Below are 23254 nucleotides of genomic sequence, written 5' to 3'. Positions count from 1 at the left end.
TGCAGCATTTCATACTTTGCTCCTGCACTCAGCCACCCCAAAAAACCCCAAGGGAAAGTCCACCTCCCAGTTTCTACCTATTTATTTACCTGGGCATATACATGGCTCATATGAACAGCCATCAGCCCTGGGCTGCAGTGGTGAGGGCTCTCCCCGGGGCAGGCAGAATGCATTGCACCTTAGGTGAGAGTGTGCCTGGCTCCAGGAAGCCTTGTGGGCAATTTGGGAAGGTGGCACTTTGTGGCTGGGATGTGCCTGTGTGCTCTCCCATGGCCTCTTGCAGCATCAGGGGTGGCTTCTGCTGAATCCCCCTTGGCCTTACCCACATCTCTCCTTAATTACATTGGATTTGGTATTCCCACCCCTGCCTTTGCTGTCTTGGCCTGTTTGACACCTTGCCATGTCACACCTGGGGAACATTTCATCAACACCCTGCCAGGCTGGGGCAGCAGCAGACACAGAAGAGCTGCTGTTTCTTACTGATCACCACATGGAAAATAAAACAAGCACACAGGGCTGGTTGATGCAGCAGCCTCTGCCACGCTCCCCTCAGCACTGCTGCCCAGCCCTCAAAGGAACCACCTCCTTCCCCCTCCAGACCTGGAATTTCACCTGTGCCGACAACACCTGCTTTGGCGGACAAGCCTCGTGCCTCACACTGCCTGCTAGCACTCTCCTTGTGTCCCTCACCCTTTGTAAGGCTTTGTTTCCCCAAGCCACATCCCATAACACTGTGCCTGGGCATCCCCAAAAATTCCTGTGGCTGGGACATGCCCTGGGCAGAGCCGCTCCTGCCACGTGGATGGCACCGGCACAACCCCATTATCACCAGCACGGGGCTGCTTCAGCCCCATGCACAGCCCATACACCCTGTGCTTTCCTGTGCCAAGATTCTTGCCAAGGCTGCAGCCTATAAATAATCCAGGAGTCTCACCTCCTGCTCGGCTCCACACGCTGCCACCCTGCTTTGTTTCACAACGAGCGTGCGATCCCGCCAGCCAGACCTGCAGCCACCCGATACAGGCTCCCTTGGGATAAGCCTTGAACACTGACTTCCCAAATTACCGTCTGGAGCGATGGGTGCAGCCAAGCTGAGCCAGCAATCCTATTCCAGCTGCTGGCACTCACTGAAACATCTGCCTCGCCTGCATCGTGCCTGTTGATGGAGCTGTGAGCAGCTCCCGGCATGTCATTTGGGAATATAAATTGAGTTCTTCCGAGCTGGAACCACCTGCTTCAGATAATTTCTTTGGCAAGGAATCCTCTCTTGCTCTCCATCCAGGATTTTTGTGCCTCTCACCACTGCCAGCCCTATGCTGTTGCTGGTGGGGGGAGGTGGTATTGATGGGTGGGAGTTTAGGTGGATCCGTGGGGGAAATGTCCTGCTGCCAAAGCACAGCAGAGGGAAATGTGCTGTTTAAACCATGAAATTGTAGAATCACAGACTGATTTGGGTTGGAAGGGACCTTTAAAGTTCTTCTAGTCCAATCCCCCCGCCATGGACAGCAACAACTTTCACTACAGCAGGTTTCTCAAAGCCCCATCCAACCTGGCCTTGAATACTTCTAGAGATGGGACATCCACTGCTTCCCTGGGCAGCCTGTTCCTGTGCCCCACCACCCTCATCACAAAAAACATCTTCCTTGCGTCCAATCTCAATTTACTCTCTTTCAGCTTAAAAGACCTCTCAGATCTGGCAGCAGGACTGATGCAGTGGCACTGGGGCTTCATCCAGAGGAGTTTGCCCAGATCCCATCAAGATGCAAGTGGGACATGCTCCTCTCCTCCAGCACTGATAGGCTGAAGGCCTCAGCTTGGATTCTGTCTTGCTTTAGGTGCTTGGGTTTTGAAGTATTGATGCTGAACTGAGGCTGGTCGGACACAGGAGCAGAGAAACAACAGCTCCCAAGGAAAACAGGCAGCTGTTGCAAGGATCAAAATGACCTCGGCAACCCTGCCTGTTCTGCCTGTGGGAAAGGAAGGGGGTGGGAGTAGTGGGTGCTGCTGCCCCCAGCTTCCCTTTCCCCTCCATAGAGTGACACACAGCCCTCCAGGTCTGTCCCTGCCCCCGGTCCTTCTTCCACCCCAGCAGTACCCATTAGATGAGCATCTAATCTGGATCCAATAAACACACTTGAATTGTTGTCTGCCTAAACAGAGCTGGATCCCACCTGGAATTGTGCCAGCTAGGCACCCAGACTTGAGCAAAAGGGGAAAAGCTGTTTATACACCTAATTGTTGGGAAACAGGTGTAACATCATCAAAGCACTCTCAGGGCTGCAGGTGAGGTGCCCTGGAAGAGCCCAGGTGTGCCCAATGCGACCACTCATCTCCTCAGGGATAACCACTCTGCAATGGTGTATTTTTCCCTTTGGAAAAGCAAAAGTAAACCAAACCCAAACGCCTTGGTGGTTTGCTGTCCTTGAGGGGTTGGATGTGAGCATGTTGCCATAAGAGTCTCATAACAGAGGAGGAACATAAACATCTGTCCTGCATCTTGTCCAGCCAGCAGGGAGAGTGGGGTTTGCAGAGCCGAGCCCGCAGGCAGCAACTCCCCCAAGAAACTCCTGGGAAGCCCCTAATTTATATGCACCAAGAGATGCAAAGGCTGTTTCACTGGAATGATTGATATTGGAGCTGCCAGGAGGTGAGACCCCTCTGGTGGGACTGGCTGGGACGTGGGGGTGGATGGAGGAGGGTGAAGCAGCCTCTCTACCCCCAAATTCAGCCCTGCACTCAGAAGACCAGACCAGCAGTAGTGGGAAGCACTGTAGAGTGGTGCTCCACATCATCCTAAAGGATTTTTTTCCAGCATTTAAAAGAAAAAAACACCAAAACAGATAGGGAGAGCAACGATCACCCATCAAATCTTCCAATTTCTCCATTTATTTCTCATCCCCTGCAACTGTTTCCTTTCCCACCCCCCACCCCCCTTTCTCCCTGTGCAGCCAGTTTCAAGTGTGTTTTCCCAGGATTTGTGCCCAGGATTGGCATTAAGTAAACTCTCCACAGCAACATCCACCTTTGCAGGACCTCACACTCGGGTTGTGGGATAGGGCCACGGAAGGGGGCAAATGCTTGGAGCGGCTTGGGGATCCTTGGGGAGAGGCATCCCTCTGGGTGAAGTATTTTCCCATGCAGATGGGAAAGCAAAGGTGTGCTTGGGGGAGCAGCGAAGCAAAGACCAGCAAACAGCCTCAGCAGTGACTGCTTTGATTTCCAGAAATGCAATTAACACCTGCCCCATGCAACTCCACTCCAGAGAGCGAACCAGCAGGAAAGAGCTGCTCTTCCCAAAGGCAAAGCGTTGCCCCAAGCCCTGTCCGCTGCTTGCTTGAGTGATGCCTGTGGAGCCCAAAGGAGTCACAGAAGAGCCAAGTCTGAGTGTTGTTTTTAACTCAGTTTTTTTATTTAATCCAAGCTGTAGAGCCAAACCTTACTATGACTAATATTCTTAGCACTGTCTGTATGTCTGTGGTATAAGTGATGGGTCAGGGAATAGATGTGGGCTCAAAAAAATGGGGGTTTTCCCTTTTACTTGTGGGTTAGTTTAGTCTGTGTGGCTCTGCAAAAGCTGCTGTGGATGTCAGAGCGTGAGCAGTGGATGTGGGATGGGTGGACTGCAGCAGAGAAACACAGAGGGCTGTGGCAGGTCTGCTTGTGCCACTTAAACTGCCACCAAACCTCAGCTTCACATGCACCTCCTGACACTCAGCAGAAAGTGCCAGGGACAGAGCATGGAACCCTTCCCAGTCTTACCAGTTTGGACAAATACTCTAGGCACAGGAACAGCTCTTGCTAATTGAATCACAGAATAGTTTGGGCTGGAAGGAACCTCTAAAAGTCATCTGGTTCCAACCCTGCTGCCATGAAAAGGGACATCTTCACCTAAAACAGGTTGTTAAGAGCCCCATCCAACCCGACCTTGAATTTTTCCAGGGATGGGGCATCTACCACCTCTCTGGGCAACCTCTTCAGTGTTTCACCACACTCATTGTAAAAAGTATCTTCATATCTAGTCTGTGATGCCCCAGGTGATCGTTGTGGTGCATCACAGAGCTGGGGAGGGGGGTCCTGTACAGATGGTGCTGCTGCCTTGCATTGTGACCATAGGCATGTCTGGGATGGGCAGGGTTTGCTCCAAGGCACTCCCCACTGCCAGGAGACCCCTGCAAAGCTCACGAGAGTCCAAATATCCTTGTTGAGTGAGTCGACTGCTCTTAGAAGCAAAGATAATGTTTTAGAGGTGATCTTGAACAGGGGACACTATTCCAGTGAGTTATAGACCAATGAGGCAGAGTTCGGAGTAGAAAATTGCTTTTAAGTTCAGCCATTTAAGATACCAGCATCAGTTTTGCTTCTAAAACTTCCCGAGTGTGAGCAAGAATCACCTCACCCACCCACACTCACTAAATATTTAGTCATTTTTAACAAGTTAAACAAAGCCCTTTGATTGGATTTATGCTAATGGCTCCTCCGTAGGCATTTCTGATTCATTTACATTTCATTTTAAAATTGCCTGTGTACATTGCTGATTCTCACCAACACCATTAGCAGATAAAAGGAACAAGTAACGGGTCACAGACGCCACAAGATGGCAATAGTTGAAGAGCAATTTGTTTCTGGAGGAAGAGATCCGGGGTTCCGCGGCGAACCCTCCCTGTAAGGGCAGCGCTGCCTGTGCATTAACCTTCGCACTCGCAGCAGGGCTTGGGGGACAAAAGCAAAGTGGTTTGTGTCGGGGTGGGTGGGTTCACCTTCCCCCCACTCCCCGGAGAAGCAAGGGAGGAGGACAGAGAAGATGTGAGGGCTGTTCAAGGTCGGCCCAGCAGTGTTCTGCCTCATGGTTTCAAGGATCAAAACTTGCAGCATGAAGCATGCTCGTACCTGGAGCCTCTGAGTCCTGGCTCTAGGTGCCAAGGTTGGGTTTCCATGGGTCAGAGCCTCTTGGGTAGGTGGCATCTGGGGTGTTGCTGTGCTAGCATCCTGTGTGCATCTACAGCACCTGATTTGTGGGGTCAGGAGAAGAGCTCTCAGCCCCACAGCAACCCTAGACCCAACACAGAGGGGGTTTCAGTGGATAGGAATGTCTCTGACTCCATGACAGAGATAAGACCTTGGTGAGCCACGCTGCCACCTGATTACTCTTCACACAGTGTTGGACCCTGTATGACCTACAAGCCTCATGTTCAGGGCTTCTGGATGGCCTTTAATACATTCCCCTACACTTTGCCCTCTAAATTGGAGAGATATGGAGAAGCTGTTAGGTGGATAAGGAATTGACTGGGTGGCCTTATCCAAAGAGTTTGATCAAACATTTCATGTCCACGTGGAAAGGAGTAAGGAGTGGTGTCCCCCAAGGACTCGTACTGGGACTGGTACTATTTAATATCATCATCAATGACACAAACAGTGGTTTCTAGGGCACCCTCAGCAGGTTTGCAGATGACACCAGGCTGAGTGGTGTGGATGATGTGCTGCAGGGAAGGGATGCCATCCAGAGGCGCCTTGGCAGGCACGAGGAGTGGGTCCAGCTGAACATTGTGAAGTTCAACAAAGCCAAGGACAAGGTGCTGCACCTGGGTCAGGGCAATCCGCAGGGATGTCACTCCTCTGGGATGGGTGCTGTGGGCCTGCGTGTGGGTGACCAATGGCCAAGGGAGAAGGTCTTCCCGAAGGAGACCTTAAATGAGAGATGGGGAATGATCCATCACGCTCAGTGGAGGGCAGTAAAGGAGCTCATTTCTGCAGTGAATTATAAATGCAAAATCTTTGTTAATGCACGGGGGTTTGGCACTCTATGCTGTCCAGGTGATGAAGCCAGGAAGATGATGCCCTGTTGAGCAGGGGAGCCAGGAGATGGAGGAGATCTGGTGGAAGCACCCAAAATTCCATCTCTGTGGGATGCAGCACATCCTCTACCATGTCCTGGCTCCCCTTCCTGGGGACTGGCAGCAGCACCTGGGTGTTCAGGGTAGCCATGGGCTGCTCAGAAGCCTCTGCCTGTGTTTTAGCCATGGAGGAGGGAGCGAGGGCAGCAGGATCCCCAAGCAGGGTGTCTTTATGGTGTCAGATCATGTGTGGTATCCTGGACCAGAGGGATAGAAAGGACAAATACATGGCAAGTCACCAGGTGTCACTGATGCTGTCCTGTTGTCCGGCCAGGATGTGGTGGTTGGGCCAATTTTATGCAGGCAAAGGTTTTTTCTAACCCTGAGGCAAACCCCATTCCCTGCAGGGTGTCTAGCCCAGTCTGGCTGCCCTTGGCTCTCCCCACAGCATCATCCCAGTATGGGCAGAGTGGATGGAGATGTAGGAAGCAGAAAACCTACTGCTGCTACCAGCATCAGATCAGGGAGGTGAAGGTGTCTGGGCTTTGGGGATTGAGCCATCACTAGGAAAAGTCAAGAAAACAAAGGGTGGGTGGTGCCACCAGCCAAAAAGTGGGTCGGATGCTGTGGGCAGGACCCACCACAGCTGTGTCAGGAGTCAGGGATGTGGCAGCAGGGAGAGCTGGGCTCTGAGTTCACGTGCAGGAGCTCAGGGAAAGGGAAATCAGGAGGGAGCAGAGGTCCAGCTAAGAGCAGAGCAGTTTACACACATCCCCTGTGCCGTGATGAATGGAGACATGAGATACAGTCGGTGAATCCTGAAATCTCTTGGGATTAAATGATTACATTAATCTTTGCTTTCTCTAAGCCGCAGTAATGGCAATAGCCACATGCTGGTTCCAGTCCAGAGCCATCCGCGCTGACTTCACGGTGACTCGTTGGGCAGCTGGCACAGCTCACAGTGTCCTGACATGCAAATGCCCCCTCGTCCCTCTCCAGCCCACACTCACTTTCACCTGGTGACTCTGGGGCAGTGCTGGGCACAGGGCAAAAGCAGAGCAGGGATACTGTGCTGTGGAAGCATTGCTGCTGGTGAGGCTTCTTTTAAAGTCTCATGAACCGATTTCCTTTGCTGGAGTGCAGGAGCACCTCCCAGTCTGTGCACGTGCCGTCCATATGATGGTTTGCTGAACCACCCTGGGGCAGGGAAGGTCCTCCAAGCCACCTGAAGGTCAGTGGATGGCAGAGCTACATGGATTGGCCTTTTCCATCCACCTTGACCTGCCCAGGCATCACCTAAAAATGACATTTCTCCTGAGTGAGTCGGTGATGGAAATGACCAGGGGACATCCCTGGCCATGGTGATGGCTGCCACCCCAATCTGGCCCCACGGCCACGCTCCAGAAGGAGCCACGGGCCACTGTGGTTGTGTCACCTGTGATGGCTCTTGCTGGGCAGAGGTGGATGAAGCTCTTCACCCCATACTGTTTGGTAGCTTCGGGGCCAACTGTAGTGTTGTGAACATTTTAAAATATAGTTACATTGGATTCCTTTACACCTATGAGGATCTGGGTGGAGGAAGGAGCCGGTGCAGAAACACAAAGGGGGTGTGTGTGTGTCCCCCATTCCCAAATTCCACCACTATCAGCTATTTTCTGCCCTCACTAGCAGTCAGGCATAACAACATATGCATGGAGGGGAGGAGAAAAAGCTCATGGAATTATTATGGGTTTTTTTGAGCCCAGAATTGATGTTTACACACCAGAGCTAAATTATTTATACACATAATGTTATAGGTTTCACATCGGTGGCTTTTATTAGCAGTCGACGGATGAGAAATCATACCTGACCTACTTGTACAAACCTCTCTTGTGCTTCTCTGTGATGACAGTGTGGCAGGAAGGGGTGAAGGTCCTTGCCCCAGCCCAGCTGTGGGGATGCTCGAGCGAGCAGTGGGAGAGCCAGTGGAGGGAGAAGGGCTGTCTCAGCACCTCCTACAAGGCACTTTGCTCCTTTAGATTTAGAGGAGAACAGGCACAAGGGGGTTACTTTTCTTGCAAAATCCTGGCTACATCTGTTTCTCTAGGAGTCTCCATGGGTTTTTTCCTAGAACCATGTCCCCTCCCTTCCCCAGCAAAGGAGAGACGTGCTTCCCAGTGAGGCCTCAGCAGAAGGGAGATTTTTTGGGGTGAAGTTTTCTCTACTGGAGGGGTGGCTGCATCAAGACCATCCGTCCCCAAACCACTCTGATGTGACAGCCTGTGTTTCCCCCAAAAGACTCAGCCAGCCGTTTCTAAACCAACATGTCACAGGCACCTGAGATGACTTTCTTCTTGTCTTGCAATTAATGCATTTTTTATAAAGCTCAGGCTCCAGTTTCCTTTCATGTTACCAGGAGGATATCCTTTTTCCTCTTCAGCTTCAGAAGGATTTCTTTCAGCCAAAGAATTAATCTCAATGTCCTGCACACAGGACAGAGGGATGAATGGCCCAGCAAGGATGCTGGAGCTCGGCTGGAGCTCATGTGTGGGTGCTGATGATGGCACTGGCTCCATCCTAAAGCTGTTTCAACAGGTGAAACTGCAGCCTGGCAGGAGTACATTCTGGTGGCTTTGCAGCACAGATGAGATTTAGTGCCATGCAAATTGCAGCACACAGCAACATTTCTTGCTCATAATTGTAGCTTAAATACAATTTAAAGTGCTCCACTTCAATGTTACAAATAACAGTGTATTTACCTGCCCCTTGTTTAAAAAAAAACAAGCCAAACAAAGCCACACTTTAGCATCCTGGCCTTTATCAGCAATAGTGTGTCCAGCAGGAACAGGGCAGTGATTGTTGCCCTGTACTCAGCACCTGAGGCTGCACCTTGGATCCTGGATTCAGTTTTGGGGCTCTTCCTACAAAAAAACATTGAGGTGCTGGAGCATGTCCAGAGAAGGGCAATGGAGTTGGTTGAGGGTCTGGAGCACAGGTCTGATGAGAAGCAGCTGAGGGAGCTGGAGGTGTTTAGGCTGGAGAAAAGGAGGCTCAGGGAGGACCTTGTCACTCTCTAAAACTCCCTGAAAGGAGGTTGTAGCTAGCTGGGGGTCGGTCTCTTCTCCACACTAACAACCAACAGGACAAGAGGAAATGGCACCAGGGGAAGTTTGGATTGAATATTAAGAATTTCTTCCCTGAAAAGGTTGTCAAGCACTGGCACAGGCTGCCCAGGGAAGTGGAGATACCATCCCTGGAGGTATTTACAAGATGTGTAGGTGTGGCACTTGGGGACATGGTTTAGAGGTGGGCTTGGCAGTGCTGGGTTAGTGGCTGGAACTGATCTTAAGGGTCTTTTCCAAGCTAAAGGATTCCATGATTATATGATTGGGGACGGATGGATAAATGGATATAAAACTGGACATGACCCAGCAACGTGAAATCACAGCCCAGAAGTCCAGCTGTATCCCAGGCTGCATCACACCAAGTGTGGCCAGCGGTTTGAGGGAGGTGAGTCTGTCCCTCTAACTGGCTCTGATGAGACCCCACCTAAATTGCTGTGTCCAACTCTGGAGTTCCCAGATATGAAACTGTTGGAGCAGGTCCAGAGGAGGCCACAAAGATAATCAGAGAGCTGTAGCACCTCTCCTGTAGAGAAAGGCTGAGAGAGTTTGGGTTTTTCAGCCTGGAGAAGAAAAGGCTCTGGGGAGACGTTATAGCGGCTTTTCAATATTTAAAGTGAGGTCATAAAAAAGATGGAGAGGGACTTTTTACTGGGGCCTGCAGTGACAGGACAAGGGACAACAATTTTAAAGGAAAAGAGAGTAGGTTTAGATTAGATATTAGAAAGAAATTCTTCACTGTGAGGGTGGTGAAGCACTGTCACAGGTTGCCCAGAGAAGCTGTGAATGCCCCATCCCTGGAAGTGTTCAAGAGCAGGTTGGATGGGGCTTTGGGAAACCTGGTCTAGCGCAAGATGTCCCTGCCCATGGCAGCGGGGTTTGAGCTTTAAAGGTCCTTTCCAACCCACACCACCCTGTGATCTATGGCTTAGATGCTCTTTCCATACTCCTCACTGGGGAGGGCCTGCACTAACTCGTGCCATGCCACACGGATGCAACACATGCACCCAGCTCCAGCTGATCCGTGCAGCCACCAAAATGTTAAGGAAACTCTCACCAGACTTTTTACCAGCAGTGTTTCCCTAGCACTCCTTATATAAAGCCAAAAAGGTGTGGCGAGCCACTCTTTCACTCCACTGGCTCCTTGTAATTGACGGAAGATTACCAGGAACGTGTTTTTGCAGGAAATATTTTCTAAGGCTAAACAACATTTGATGAGGGTGTGATAATGAATTACCAAGCATATATCTTTGCCGCTACTCCAAATTATGAGTGTTGGTTTGTCCTTCCCTTGTGTTGTTTCCATAGAAGCAGAGCTTAACCTTTTAAGTGCAGATCACAAAGGCACCTAATTCAAGTAAAATTAGACTTCAAGCATATCAGTACTTAATACTCAAGAGTTATTATGTGATTGGATATAGATGTTGTTGTGATTGGCAGGGAGCATGGTTCCCGGCTGAGCCAGCTGGAAAAACAGCACTGTGGTGGAAACTTTTAAGGTTTTCCTAGACTTTTCCCTGTGTAGTCCACTAATTGCCAGTTAATTCCTCTAAAATATGTGAATCCAGCACAGAACACAGGAACGCACATGCAATTAAAGTTATTTATTGTAGGTTTTCGTTTCTGAACTGACAAAGAGGATTTCCCAGAGATCGGCAACACAACACAATGTTATACACCATTTCACAACTAGTCCCTTGTCGCTTTATTAAGAACATAGTAATTTAAAAATATCTAAATATTTACATATTAATAAAACATATATACAGAAGATTGAGACATTTTTACCTAAATATGGAATGATTTTTTTTTTCTTCTCTCTAATAAACCCTATAAAAAGATTTCTGAAGAAAGTCTGAACAGTAGTCACAGTAAGTAAACACAAATGCAATCTTCCAAATTTACAAAATGCTGATTTCCTTGCTGAAGGGTTACGATACGGACACGACGGACTGGAGTCCCCTGCCCAATGCAGGCAATTCCAAGCCACGAAGGAAGGAAAGACTCAAAATTTAAGGTTTGCAGTGCACATTCAATCTATTCCACAGTTTCAGAGAGAATATGGTCATTCCTAAAAGTCCATGGAAGGTGGGTGGGGAAGGGCTGGGAGCCTGGTTTCTCAGGTGCCAAGAGAACAAACCGTTCCCGTTGGCTTCAGTGTTATTTGTGGGTATTCTACGACATCCGAGAAACGAGCTTTAGGGTTGTTAAAAAAAAAAATTAAGTATTTTGAAAACCATCCCACTTTGTAATAGCACTTCTGTTGAGACACTCAAAAGGCCAAATAGTTTCCAAGAAAACCAAATGTACCTAAGATACACACAGGGAAAGGAAACACAATGGTAAAGGCTCTAGCACGCTGTCCCTCGAATTCCAGCAAACATGCTCAAACGACAGGTGTTGCAGGCAAGACTGTCTAGATTTTTTCCCAACATTTTTAAAGTGAATTTAGTGCTGATGAAAGGTGCAGAAGTGAAGGTTCGCATGGAGGGCTGTGTACAGCTTTACCTCAGCCCTGACCTGAAAGGACCAACCCTTTCCACGTCTAAGAGGGTAGTGCAATTTCTTGATCGATTCACTCAGCTGCTGAGATATCAACACAGTGCCAGTCGAAAGGTGACTTTTTTTTTAAAAACAGGTGAATGTTGTCACCAAGGGCAGTGGCTGAAAAATCACAGTGAGCAGACTCGCTTCCTGGAAATTGAAAAATTAACACATTTTGAGATTGAGGTGGTAGGGCAAGCTGGGGGGAACAGTGAGGGGAGAATGACCACCTCCAGCAATCTGCTCTACAAAGATGCTCGAGAGCCACTGCACAAGGACCATGTAGGGGAAATTGAGGAATAGCTTCTCCTTGCTGTAACTAGGAGACTGCTAGGAGGAATCTGGCTTTATTTCCACCTAAATCCAGCAAGGACTTTTTAATCACAGCTGTGTATGACTGGTCATTGGTACCGCAGCAGCCAGGAAAGGAAAAGTGGGTCTGCAGAAGCAAAGAGCTTCGGCAAATCAAGTGCTCATCGAGCCCCCAGGGCTCACAATGGAGAGAGATGCTACCCTGGTCCCTGGGGGCAGGAAGAGTCACCACTTCTGCGTGGCTTAAGATGAAACACTGCTGGCAAGCATACAATCACATGGAAAAATACAATCATGGAGGAAAAACAAAGGCAAGAGAACGACTTCAGAGTGGATACCCCGCTAATTCAGTAATGCATTGAATATGGAGGGAAATCACCTTTAATTAAGATGGAGAACAGTGAAGCAATCTGGTGGTTTTACATGGAAAACGCATGGAAACAACACAAACTTGTAAGGAAAACTATATGGATGTCCATATCCTCCAGTATGCTGAAGTTCTCATGCCGAGCTTGCGAGAATGTTATTGACAGGAGAGGGTGTTTCTATCCGCTAAGAACACTGATTGTGAAATTCAAACTGAAAAATCTGGGTTTGCATCTAGCAGATGATCTGTTGTGGTGTCGAAAAGGTTACCTGGAGGGAGAAAGAGTTTGAAGAAATAGGTTAAACACCCATAAAAATTTAACATATCAGTAATTTGCAACAAAAAAGCTGATACTTTAGAATTATGGAAATTACGTATTTGAGTTTTAACTTTAATTTTGTGATGGGGCTGAACTGCTGGTGTGCACACAGGCAGCGGCTGCTGAGTTCCATTTAGAGTAGAGCTCAATTGGCTAAAGAAAAGCAAATTAAATAGATTTTTTTTGAATACAAAATTTGCCAGCGAAGTTTTTCACACAACACACAGTGCAGCCCATTTCAGCGCTGCACTAGGCTCTGGCACAAACTGCACTGTGATGCTCACCCCTTTGAAGTTACGGTTCTGAAGAAGTGAAAAAAGCACCACATGAATTTTAAACCTGGAGTACTTCGAGATCTTATTCGGAAAAAAAACCCCCAAACACTCCACAGCAGTTTAAATGCATATGGGAGAATACATATATATATATTTTTTAAATATATATATATAAAAGGTGCACAGTATGATTATATCCCATCTTTTTTAAAGCACTTTAAGAATATGCTTTTTCTAAACAGAACAATGAAAAGATGGACAGAAGAATTACGACAAGAGCGTTAAGAACACAGGGCAAATAGAAGACAGACATCAATCAGCCTGAGAGGCAAATACACCCCAATGAAAAGCAAAGACTCATACAATCACACATTGAAAGGATAAAGATTTATATTACAATAAAGGATTTATATTTAAGGTTTCAAAAAGGGTTTTTCTTTTTTTTGCCTCCAAGTTTCGTTTTCTTGATATTGTATTTCAAGAGAAAAGGAGACAACCTGTATAGAATTGGATTGTTGCTGTTTTCTTATCATCTGTTTCTTTACCAAGAGATTGCTCTCATCTTTTCACAAAGCTGTATCACCCCTAGACCTGAGGATTGGGATGTTAGTGTTTCAGCTTCCTTTAGGGATATCAAAATTCTTTCTCATCTTGAAATTAACCCCAGCGTGGAGAAACTACACAAACTCTCAGCTCAGCTGTGGTCCAAGGAGGGCTCCCTCATGGTCCTATATCTGCCTGTATCTTTCAAATTGAATTTTTGAGATAAGGATTCAAGAAAAGGGTGTTTCAGCTGGCTTACATTTGTTTCCACATGCAGAACTTATGGGTTATGCCTTCCTTTTCAAATACAAAATTCAGATCCTTCACAGAAACTGTAGACCAAAATAAGATGAGCCTTTTTGCAATACCAAATTAGACAGAAAGATTCTAAAAGCTGCCACATTGTCATCCTGATAAAGATCTATCTCACACCTTCTAGGTATCCTGTATCACCCGGAAACTACTCACTCTTCCCATTTAGCCTGCAATAATTACCCCTGGAGCTGTCTGTTCTGTCTCAGCTCAGGTCTGGATGCAGCCTTCAGCTTTTGGTAGGTGCAAAAGCTGGAACTCTGCAAGATCTGAGCTTTGATAACATTTGTTACAGAAAATTTTTCTAGTATTTTCTTGAGATTTATTTGTCAAAGGACCAAAGTTCTCAGCAAGATTAACTGCCACAGTTCTTGCAATTTACTTTAAACATCCTTCAATCAACAGCCTTTAAAGCCAAGGCCCTCTTAGTGTGGAGGGTGATTTTACAATGGGAGCATCATTTCTGCTCTGAAGTGCTAAAATATAATTGGGAAAAAATGTCTTCCTCAGTTTTATGAGGATATACCATCTCCATTTTTTACCAGGCTTTTGAGTTCCAAAAGAGAGTTCTGAAAACAAAACACCCCCTGATCTCCTCAGAGCCCAGGACTTTGCTAATTGTGGGCACAGAGGGAGCTGGTTCAAACCAGGCTGTGTGCACCTGCACCAGTGAACTGCACTCAGAGCCTGGTCGTGCCAGCACCAAAGGAGAGACACCTCCAAAAGCAACTGGAGCTGACCTGACCCTCCCTTTGGAAGCAGTCCTCTTCCCACCAATAATGAAGAGAGCTGAGAGCAACCACACCTCTCACTGAGGTGTCCCAAATGAAGTCTCAGCTAGAGGGTGTGATCCAAAACTGTGTTGATTGAGGCATTTCAGCATCGCTATTCCACATATATCCAGACCTTCTTCTTCATGCCACCAGTGTCATAGACTGACAGAGCCGGAAACGCAGATTAAAGGTATCTGATTTTTTCCATTTTTTTTGGCACCAACATTTGCCATTGATTCAAATAATTCTCTCTAGGGTGCTTTTCCTTCACAAGTCTTTTCAGTCACAGAAGATCGAGACAGCAACCATTCACAGATAGCTTCTATCTTTTCTCCCCATCCAGTCTCCTGCAAGATCCCCTCAAGCAACCCAATTCACTCTGGTTACCAACACACCAGGTTAACGACTGATGACTGGATCATTTAGGTTGGAAAAGACCTCAAGATCATCAAGTCCAATCATTAACCCAGCACTGCCAAGCCCACCAATAACCATGCCCTCGAGTGGCACACCTACATGCCTTTTAAATCCCTCCAGGGGCAGTGACTCCACTGCTTCCCTGGGCACCCTGTTCCAATGCTGGAAAACCCTTTCAGAGTAGAAATTTTTCCTGAGTCCATGATTTATCTGCAACCAAGGCCCATTGCACCAGGCACTGTACAAACACACAGTCAGAGAGCCTTTTCCCTGAAGATTTTTCAAGCTAAACAGAGAAGACACCTGAATGAATTCTTCTTTAAAGAATCTGTCAGTAACACTTCTTTATAAAACCAGCTGTACTAAAACATGGAAAGACCTCTGTAACAGTCATATCCCACCTCTTTTGCTATTCCTTGATAGAAAGCATCTGTATTTTGATTCATAATAATTACTGTCATTATACTGTCTGTATATCACTTTAGATATTTTGCTTCCAACAACAGTATGATATGACAGGGGTATGTACTATAAAGAGGCACTTGCACACATATAATAATGGGTGTGAGTCAAACACTTGGCTTACAGCCTGTGAGCATCACTTTCCCCCCAGTGCAATCTGCAGTGTGGTTTATTTAGGCATTCTTCCATGGGTACTATGGAGTAGTACGAATCACAAACAAGTGTTCCAGCTGAGAAACTGCATGCATGAACGCTCAAAGGTGCACAGGCAAGCATACCACAATGGTGATCTGCTGTGGAGAGGAAAGGGTGTCGCCTTCTCTACCACAACCCTCTCAGCACCCTCATTTCCACCCCCGATGAGCGACACAAGTAGTAACTACAGAAGCCGCGCTCAAAGAAACGCGCAGCAAACCGCTACTTCTGCTCCTTAATGTGATTACCAGAGCGATGAAAAGATAACACTGCGTCGCATTAGCAACCTTTATGAGGGTCCTCTCGCAGCGGAATTGCTTCCCTCCCTGATAAAAGAAACGAACAGGATGTCACTTGGAAGAGACCTTTCAAGCCAGAGCTTCCTGCATCCATTATCAGGAGCGCACCCTGAAATATTATTCAGCGGCTGGCCAGGAAAGCAGCGCGGCAGATCCCAGGCAGCGCGTGCTCCCAGCCCCCGCTGGGACCATGCCAGAACCAGACTAAAGCTGCTTGTCCTCCCAGCTGCTCCGCTGGTCCTACTCCTTAGTAACTGCACGTGCTCCGACAGCGCTCCACGGCTGGCAGCTGCTGCTCCTGCACACAGCCGCGGTGTGTGAGAGCTCCTTCTCCAGCCCTCAGGCAATTAGGGATTAGGGAGCCCTTGCACAAGAGACAGATGCTGTGATGGTTACTGGTGGTCTGCTGTCCTCCCCACAGCTGTCAGGTACTGTGCCATGTGCTCAGCAACCCAGTTATCAGCCCTGTCCTGCTCCTCACAGCAATGGAATCGCTCATCTCCAACCACTCTTCATTGTTGCACCTTAGAAATAGCATAAAACCGCAGTATCTATTTGTCTGCTTAAGACCCTCCCTCCTTTTAATTTGGCTTTAGGGATAAGGGGCATCATCTCGGTGAAATTACAGGGAAATGACTCTGAAATGCAGGGAAATGACCATCTCCCCAGACTCTGGCCCCACTGCATTTTCAGAGGATGGCAGCTCAGCTCCTGTCATCAGGGCACCTATAGATGGACTGACTTTTAATGAGAGGGTGCTTCAAATTTCAGTCTCGGCTTGTCTTGATTTCAACACCAAATGCAACAGCGCTCAAATATGTTATTTCCCAGTCCACACAGCTACAAAGCCAAGCTGCTGTTTAGCAACTGTCAAGCTCTTAAGGCAGGGTGGCTGCACTTCCAAGAATAAGTAAATCAACACTTAACTAGCATATAAATATCTCTGCAATCTTTCTGTGAGTCCAAGATATTATTGCTAATAACTTGGACAACCGAACAGATGCTGAACACATTACAAATTATTGTGTTTGTCCCTACTGAGAACTCTGTTAAAAAATAAAAGTACTCCCAGAAATATGAGGGATGAGCACAAGTCCCTATCTGGCATAAGAAGGGTAACTTACTGGCCTTATTAGCTTAGCTGCTCCCATGCACCTTGAGGTTTTATGAATATGAAACTGAGGGGAAAATGTTAAGATTCCGATGCATTTGTTTTTTAATACAGGCCACTCAAAACTTTAGATAGGAGAGTCCTGTGTGCAATTACCCAGCTGTACACGGCAAGCCAGGATTACTGAAAACTGCTTCTGTGCCATAAATAAACAAACACGCATACTGGAGGCTGATAAAAATTTTAATGCATTTTACCTGTTTGTAGTAGAGAAATGCCCGGCTTCTCATCACAGTCAGTTGCCTCTGCTGATTACAAATATAAACAAGAAATCTCATTACTTTCACTGAATAGGGGAATGCGATTAAAAAGCTACAGACTGTGGAGTGATTTTGCATTTTCTATCTACTTTCCTCAGCTGCAATTTGCAAGTACTCAGTTAAAAACTCACCGCTTGGAGGAAAAGGTCATATAATAAAAATGCAAACTCAGAAGAGGGAGGTGGGTATTAAGAAGCAGTTTTGCCAGCAATGGGATGGAGCAACACTTGCTCTTTTTAAGGTTTCAGGGTATCTGTATGATAAAAGGAGTTGCGATTGTTTGATAAAGTCACAAGAAAAACCCCCAGCGGTACCTTGGAGGAAGAGCCTCCCAGGTTGGAACTCCACCCTCCGACAGCTGTCGTCACCCCATGCCTGCAGGGAAAGCCTGAACACCCCCATTCCTGCACCCAGACTTCCTGTGGCCACAAGCAGGCTCATTTTGCAGGGGCCAGATTTACTAGGGTAAAATGTCTTCAAAGACACAGGTGGGTGCCCAGTGTAATTAAAAGAGGCACGTAACCACGCAGGCAATTACTGTGTATGTACACACACGTGCTTTCAACCCACAGCTTATGCAAGACCATTTGACTTAATTTGGCCCACGGTGAAGGAAGGCTAAAAGCCTAATTTGTTCATCTCCCATTTGCCAGAGGCCAAGGGTATGCATAAAGATAGCTCATTGCGCTCAGCAGATGTGCAGGGACTTGTCAAGCTGTAGTACCAGGACGGTGCATGTGAACCCTGAGTAAGTCATAGGTGTGTAACAGGAAATCAGTGCCTAACCCACACAAGCCCTATCCAAAATCCTATTACCTTTGTCTTTTGCACTGCATGACATTTAAGGCCTTTATAGCACAGTGAGATCTTCAGCAAACTAGGTGAGGTCATAAAGGACAAGCCCATTATTACTGACTCATAGAACGGTTTGGATTGGAAGAGACCTTAAAGGTCACCCAGTCCAACCCCTCTGCAATGAGCAGGGGCAGCTTGAACTAGATCAGGTTGCTCAGAGCCCTGTCCAACCTGAACTTTAATGTTTCCAGGCATGGCACATCTCTCGTCTCTCTGGGCAACCTGCTCCAGTGTTTTACCACCCTCACTGTAAAATCTTCTTCCTCATGTCTAATCTAAATCAATCCTCTTTTAGTTTAAACTTATCAATTACACTATACATGGTCAGTGTGGTGGATATACATCTACTCACATCCATTCACTGCACAATATCCATAGGGATCAAATCTGACCAAGGCTGCAGATGTCCTGAGCAACTCAATTCAGCTCCCACTTGAAACTAAGATAAGTGTCCTGGTCATCTTTACCATGGTTCTGCACATGAGGATGTTGAGTTGTTGCCTTTATGATGACATTGTAAAAACTAATCCAGATCCTAATCTACACCAGTTTCCCAATGTAATCAACCCTTGGCAATCCATCCCTGGACCAAGAGGCTTCTGTGTCTCCCATGTGCCTGGATGTTAGTTTACTTTTTAGTTGTATGGTCTCTACTCAGTTCTGCAAAATTAATTAACTAAAGAAAACATAAACAAACTAGGAACTCTAGCATTAAGCAGCTTTCCTCCCACAGAAGGAGGTTTAAATGCAGAGCCCTGACAAGTTCACGGCAGAGACCTGCGACTCCATGCCTTGAATCGATACTGTTTTCTGCTTTTTGTGAGAAGGTGGCACGCTGGGTAGAAACAAATTCAGTACAACTCCCTGTGAAAACGCTGAATTTTGGAAGGGATGGGTGGCTCACTAAATGGGAAGAGCTGGTTTGAATGTGGACCAGACTCTCAGTGATGAAAGGACTGGATGTGCAAGACAGGAGACAGCACGGTGCAACAAGCAGCTGAGAATCAGCCAGCAGGATATACACACCTTAAAAAATTTGGAGTGTCAGCCTGAGGCCAACTTCTAGCTATGTTGTGAAAAACTACCGGCACCAGGTGATTCTGTGGCACAGCAACTCAACATGCAACAGACAAAGCTGTATCTGGCCCCTTGGGTTGAAAGGACCTAAGCTATGAAAATGGGGGAAGCCGGATCTGAGTGCTGGCAGTGGACTGGAGAGCCTTCCCTCTGTGAATATCAGGGTTGGTGCCAACAAAGGCTGCCCACTCAAGCGACAGCTCCTCCGGAAATCTCTGCAGCAACACTTGAGGTAGGACTAGAGATGTGGTCACCTTTCTGCCTGACTGCTCTTACACCTGGCTAACACTGAACTAAGAGGAAGGCAGTAATACAGAAAGAAACAAATAGGAGTGAGGAACTACCTCGCTTTCAGAAGATAAAGACTCGAGTCTCCAGCTTTGCAGAACCAGAAGATAACTGGCCATTTTAATCTGGTATCTGATAGATGAGGTTCAGCTCTCCACCAATTGTTCCAGTCTCGTTCCTCATGCCAGCACAAATGTTTAAACAGTCACCAAGACCAGATCCAGTTAAAAACTGACAACATGGCCACAGGAATGCCTGTGCCAGAGCCAGAAAGGGAGTGGGAGCACAGCAGATGCCCAGGGAGCTACTCACTCTTCTCAGCAGCTGCCAGAATTTGTTTTATCAAACTGGATGTGCAACTGCAGCTCCAGGTGAAGTACGACACAAAGGAATGACAAACACCTTGACCTCCAAACATGGATATAAAACACCAGCTTCTCACATGTCATTCCAAGCAGGAAAGAAGGTTTGCCTTTGACAACCGCACCCACAGACTGTCAGCCAAACCTCACTTGTCTTGAGCCAGCTTGCAAGACAAGGCAAGCAGGAATAGATCCTACTGTGGGAATTCAGAGCCTCTTGTCTGTCCTTTGCTTAGATAGAGTTCAGTAGCTCTTGCAAAACCTCCCTGGTAGTTGTTTCCTTAGATTCCCCCCAAACTGTGTAGCTTCTGACGCACAGGTTTGCCTCTTAAGAGTAGACTTGCTGCTTTGCTCCTTGGACAGACGTAGATGTGTGCCCAGGGCTGGGGAGTTGAATACAGCAGTTACTCATTTCAATATCGCTGTTTTTATCTAAAATACTGGTCATAAACACACTGTACCACATGCTGGACTTCATCCTACATCCTTCCTTGGCCCTGTGTGTATTGCTGATCTCTTGCAGCATGTAGATATTGTGTCAAAAGCACAAACCAGGGAATTAGAAGAGAAATAGAAAGAAAAAAAACCCCAAGCTCATGTAAAACAATGGAAGCAGCAGTTTGAACAAGGACATGGGAGAAAAGGCATATTTCCAAGAAAAAAGTGAACTCTTTTTTTCCCCTTCTTTCCCACTATTTTACACTGCAACAAGGTGCTAATTTTAAACAACAATTCAAGAATGAAGTGCCACAGCATGTAATTTATTTAATTAATACTGTCTGAAAATTTTCAGCATGTTTTCTAACAGTGCCATGTTTTCCTTGAAGGAGTAGGGCAATCCAAAGTTTCCAGGTAATGCACAAGGTAATCACTTTGCATGAACAGCTCCTACCCTGTGTAACTTTGGCAGTATTAGAATAAAATCATAGAATATCCTGAGTTGGAAGGGGCCCACAAGGACTATCCAAGTCCAACTCCCGGGTCTGCACAGGACAGCCCCAAGAATCCCACCATGTGATTCTTTACATATTGTTATTACATATTACCCACACAGCATCAGCTTTCCTGTCTCACCATGGACAGCTGCTACGGAATAAAGGCTCATGGGCTCTTCAAAACATAAAAAGGGAGGAAGAACTTACTGTGGCAGATGTGTGGCCCCTGACCTGCTGCTTATTAATGGATGGAGAGTTTAGTAATGAAAAGGCTGGAATGCTGTGTCTGGCACAGAAGTGACAGGAACAGCCAGTCAGTTCCTTCTGATTTCACCCGTTTTAAGATCCCTCTTAAAAGGCACTTTGCATTGTAATTCATGCTTCTTTAGAGAGAAAACCTATCCACCTGCCTCATCCTTTGACTTCTTCCTTTCCAGGGCCATTTTGCATCCCATCCCATCCACCAAAACTGTTCAGCTCCTCTCCTGGGAGAAAACAGACCTGGTAGTACGAAGCTACAGTGCACTGTGCTGTTGGCATGACGTGGGACCAGTAGTCAAGGCTGAAGAATATTATCATACTCTTTAATTTTAATTATAACATCTGCTTGTAACATTAACCTCACAGTCTCTTCTCCCCTTTGTGACAGCCAACTTGTGAAATTTTGAAAAGACTGAACAAGGCCAATAAAAATTTAATGGCAGTGACAGCTTTATTCTCAGATCTAACAAATAAAAAAAACTCTACTCAGGTCTCAGATCTCAGGCAATAATCTAAAAGAACTAAGAAAAAGCCAAAGCAAAATAAATAAATTAAAAAAAAAGAGTATTTCCAGCTATGAAAAATATTGTCACTGATTCAGAACTTAAATGAATTTTTATTTGGCTTAGGATAACAACCTTTCAAAATCTACACAGGAGAACTATTTTCTAGAAAGCAGAATTTTTAAGTAGTTTTTTTTTTTTATTAGCTTTCCAAGTAGGGACCTTTTTCAGTCCCTAATTCTAGGAGATGAGCCAAACATGATAAATAAGGTTGAAGTTGGGCAGCATCTATGATCCAGTGATCGTGATTTCATTTAATTTGGAAACACTCATGGGAGTACACCCTATAGAAAGGGGTACAAAAAGCAGATCTACCCCATTCATTTGCTGGGATTCTCTGAAATTATCCTTGAAAGCTAGAGCAGGATTTACGTTTTCAGACTGAAATAATGTTTCACAGGATAAAGTGGACAGGTCTGCTCATGAATGCAGTGTCTTACTGTCTGGTTTAAAATGAAAAAGTAATCAGAGGATGTACTGAATGGCTCAGGGGAAGGCAAGCAGGATGAAAAGCCTGCCCCTCCTCTCTTAAATACGTCTGCTGTTAAAATTTAGCTCAACATAGTGCTGACTAAAAAGTTGTCTTGTGGCTTCTGTAAAATAAATGGATCACCTTAAGCTTTCTCCGTATAAAGCCTGTGCATTATGACAAACCAGGAACTGATGTAGATAAATAAGTGTGATCAGGTAGCAGTGAGACACACTGGCTCAGAAAGTCTTGGGCGAAGTTAGATTAATGCTGGCTCAGATCTGTTCTTTGGGCACCTTAGTCTATACCTACAGGTTCAGCTCATGTTTCAGTGAGCAAGCAGAGATAAAAGTGAAAGGGAATGATCAGTGAGTGTGGACATGAGGACACTCACTCAGGAAGGCTCAGCCCCTGCTCCACCAGCCACAGGCAGCCTGGAAGAGCTCAACAGCTCAGCCAGAAGAGTGATGAATCCCACATCCCGGTGGCTGCAATTCCCACAGTTTTAAGATTCTTAAAAGCTAAGTTTTGCAACATGGAGCCCTGGAACAGCTTCTCCCAGAAGGTCAACCCTCCCTCCATGCCTGCCCTCCCCTCCTGTTTTGGTCTCTGTAAGTTACACACAATTTTGGCATGATTTCAAAATGAATAGTTAAAAAGTGCAGTTTTACATCAGGATAAAGCTGCTGAGGGCTGAAAGATTAGGCTAGCAAACATTTCAGCTAGTCCTATAGACCTCCACAGGCTTCTGCTAACAGCCATCTGTGGACACAAAATATGGGACTGGATGGATCTGTCGCCTCATCAGCATTAGATTACTCAAATCAGAAGCTCACAGTCGTAACATAAAAATACTAACAAATCTTACTTCAACAAGATGAGGACGTTACTGCAACCAGCTGTCTGCTCCTGCCTCTCTGCTCAGATCTAGTGTTTTGCTGTCACAAAGGCCTTGGAAACATCTCCTTTGCCTCAGTGCAAGGTCAGGTTGGGTAAACTTAAGCCTCCAGTGGAGGTGGCAGTGGACAGAAGGGTGCAGATGGCCAAGTGGTGTGTTCAGTCACTTCTGCTACACTGAAATGAGCATGTCTCCCTGTGGCTGCAAGTTGAAGAGAAATCATGGCGCTTCAGGGATTGGCCAGTAAACTAAACAACACAAAAAAAAGAGCTTTTCTACCAATCTAGGGATTGTGTAGGTTTCTTCCAGCAAGTAAACCTGAGAGGCTGCCAGGTACTTTGCTGCTCACTACTCACCCACATACA

The 23254-nt window shown here is 46.6% G+C and overlaps 1 protein-coding gene and 1 long non-coding RNA gene across 7 annotated transcripts in view; one reads left to right on the top strand and one right to left on the bottom strand.

The window, feature by feature from the left end:
* LOC108493855 overlaps positions 1-16842 on the top strand; it is a 29323-nt gene extending 12481 nt beyond the window's left edge. The window contains exons 4-5 of the long non-coding RNA XR_001873625.1: positions 4035-4040; positions 16832-16842. This is a non-coding gene — a long non-coding RNA (uncharacterized LOC108493855). The remainder of the gene's footprint in view (positions 1-4034; positions 4041-16831) is intronic.
* Positions 10518-23254, bottom strand: part of BEND7 (BEN domain containing 7) — a 46774-nt gene continuing 34037 nt past the window's right edge. For 2 of the 6 annotated variants that reach the window (XM_017807729.1, XM_017807734.1), the window contains 2 exons: positions 17119-17169; positions 10518-11626 (listed from right to left, as the gene is read on the bottom strand). In XM_017807729.1, the coding sequence (XP_017663218.1) occupies positions 11508-11626; positions 17119-17169 (170 nt within the window). In that variant the 3' untranslated portion in view covers positions 10518-11507. Of the gene's footprint in view, positions 11627-12125; positions 12425-15699; positions 15778-17118; positions 17170-23254 lie in introns of those variants that run through there. The other 4 variants (XM_017807733.1, XM_017807730.1, XM_017807731.1 and 1 more) reach the window with 4 other exon arrangements.

Source organism: Lepidothrix coronata, unplaced genomic scaffold (assembly GCF_001604755.1).
Source record: "Lepidothrix coronata isolate B3197 unplaced genomic scaffold, Lepidothrix_coronata-1.0 Scaffold20, whole genome shotgun sequence".
Lineage (NCBI taxonomy): Eukaryota > Metazoa > Chordata > Aves > Passeriformes > Pipridae > Lepidothrix > Lepidothrix coronata.
Note: the sequence above shows the minus strand (reverse complement) of the source record. Positions and strands in the feature narration are given on the sequence as shown.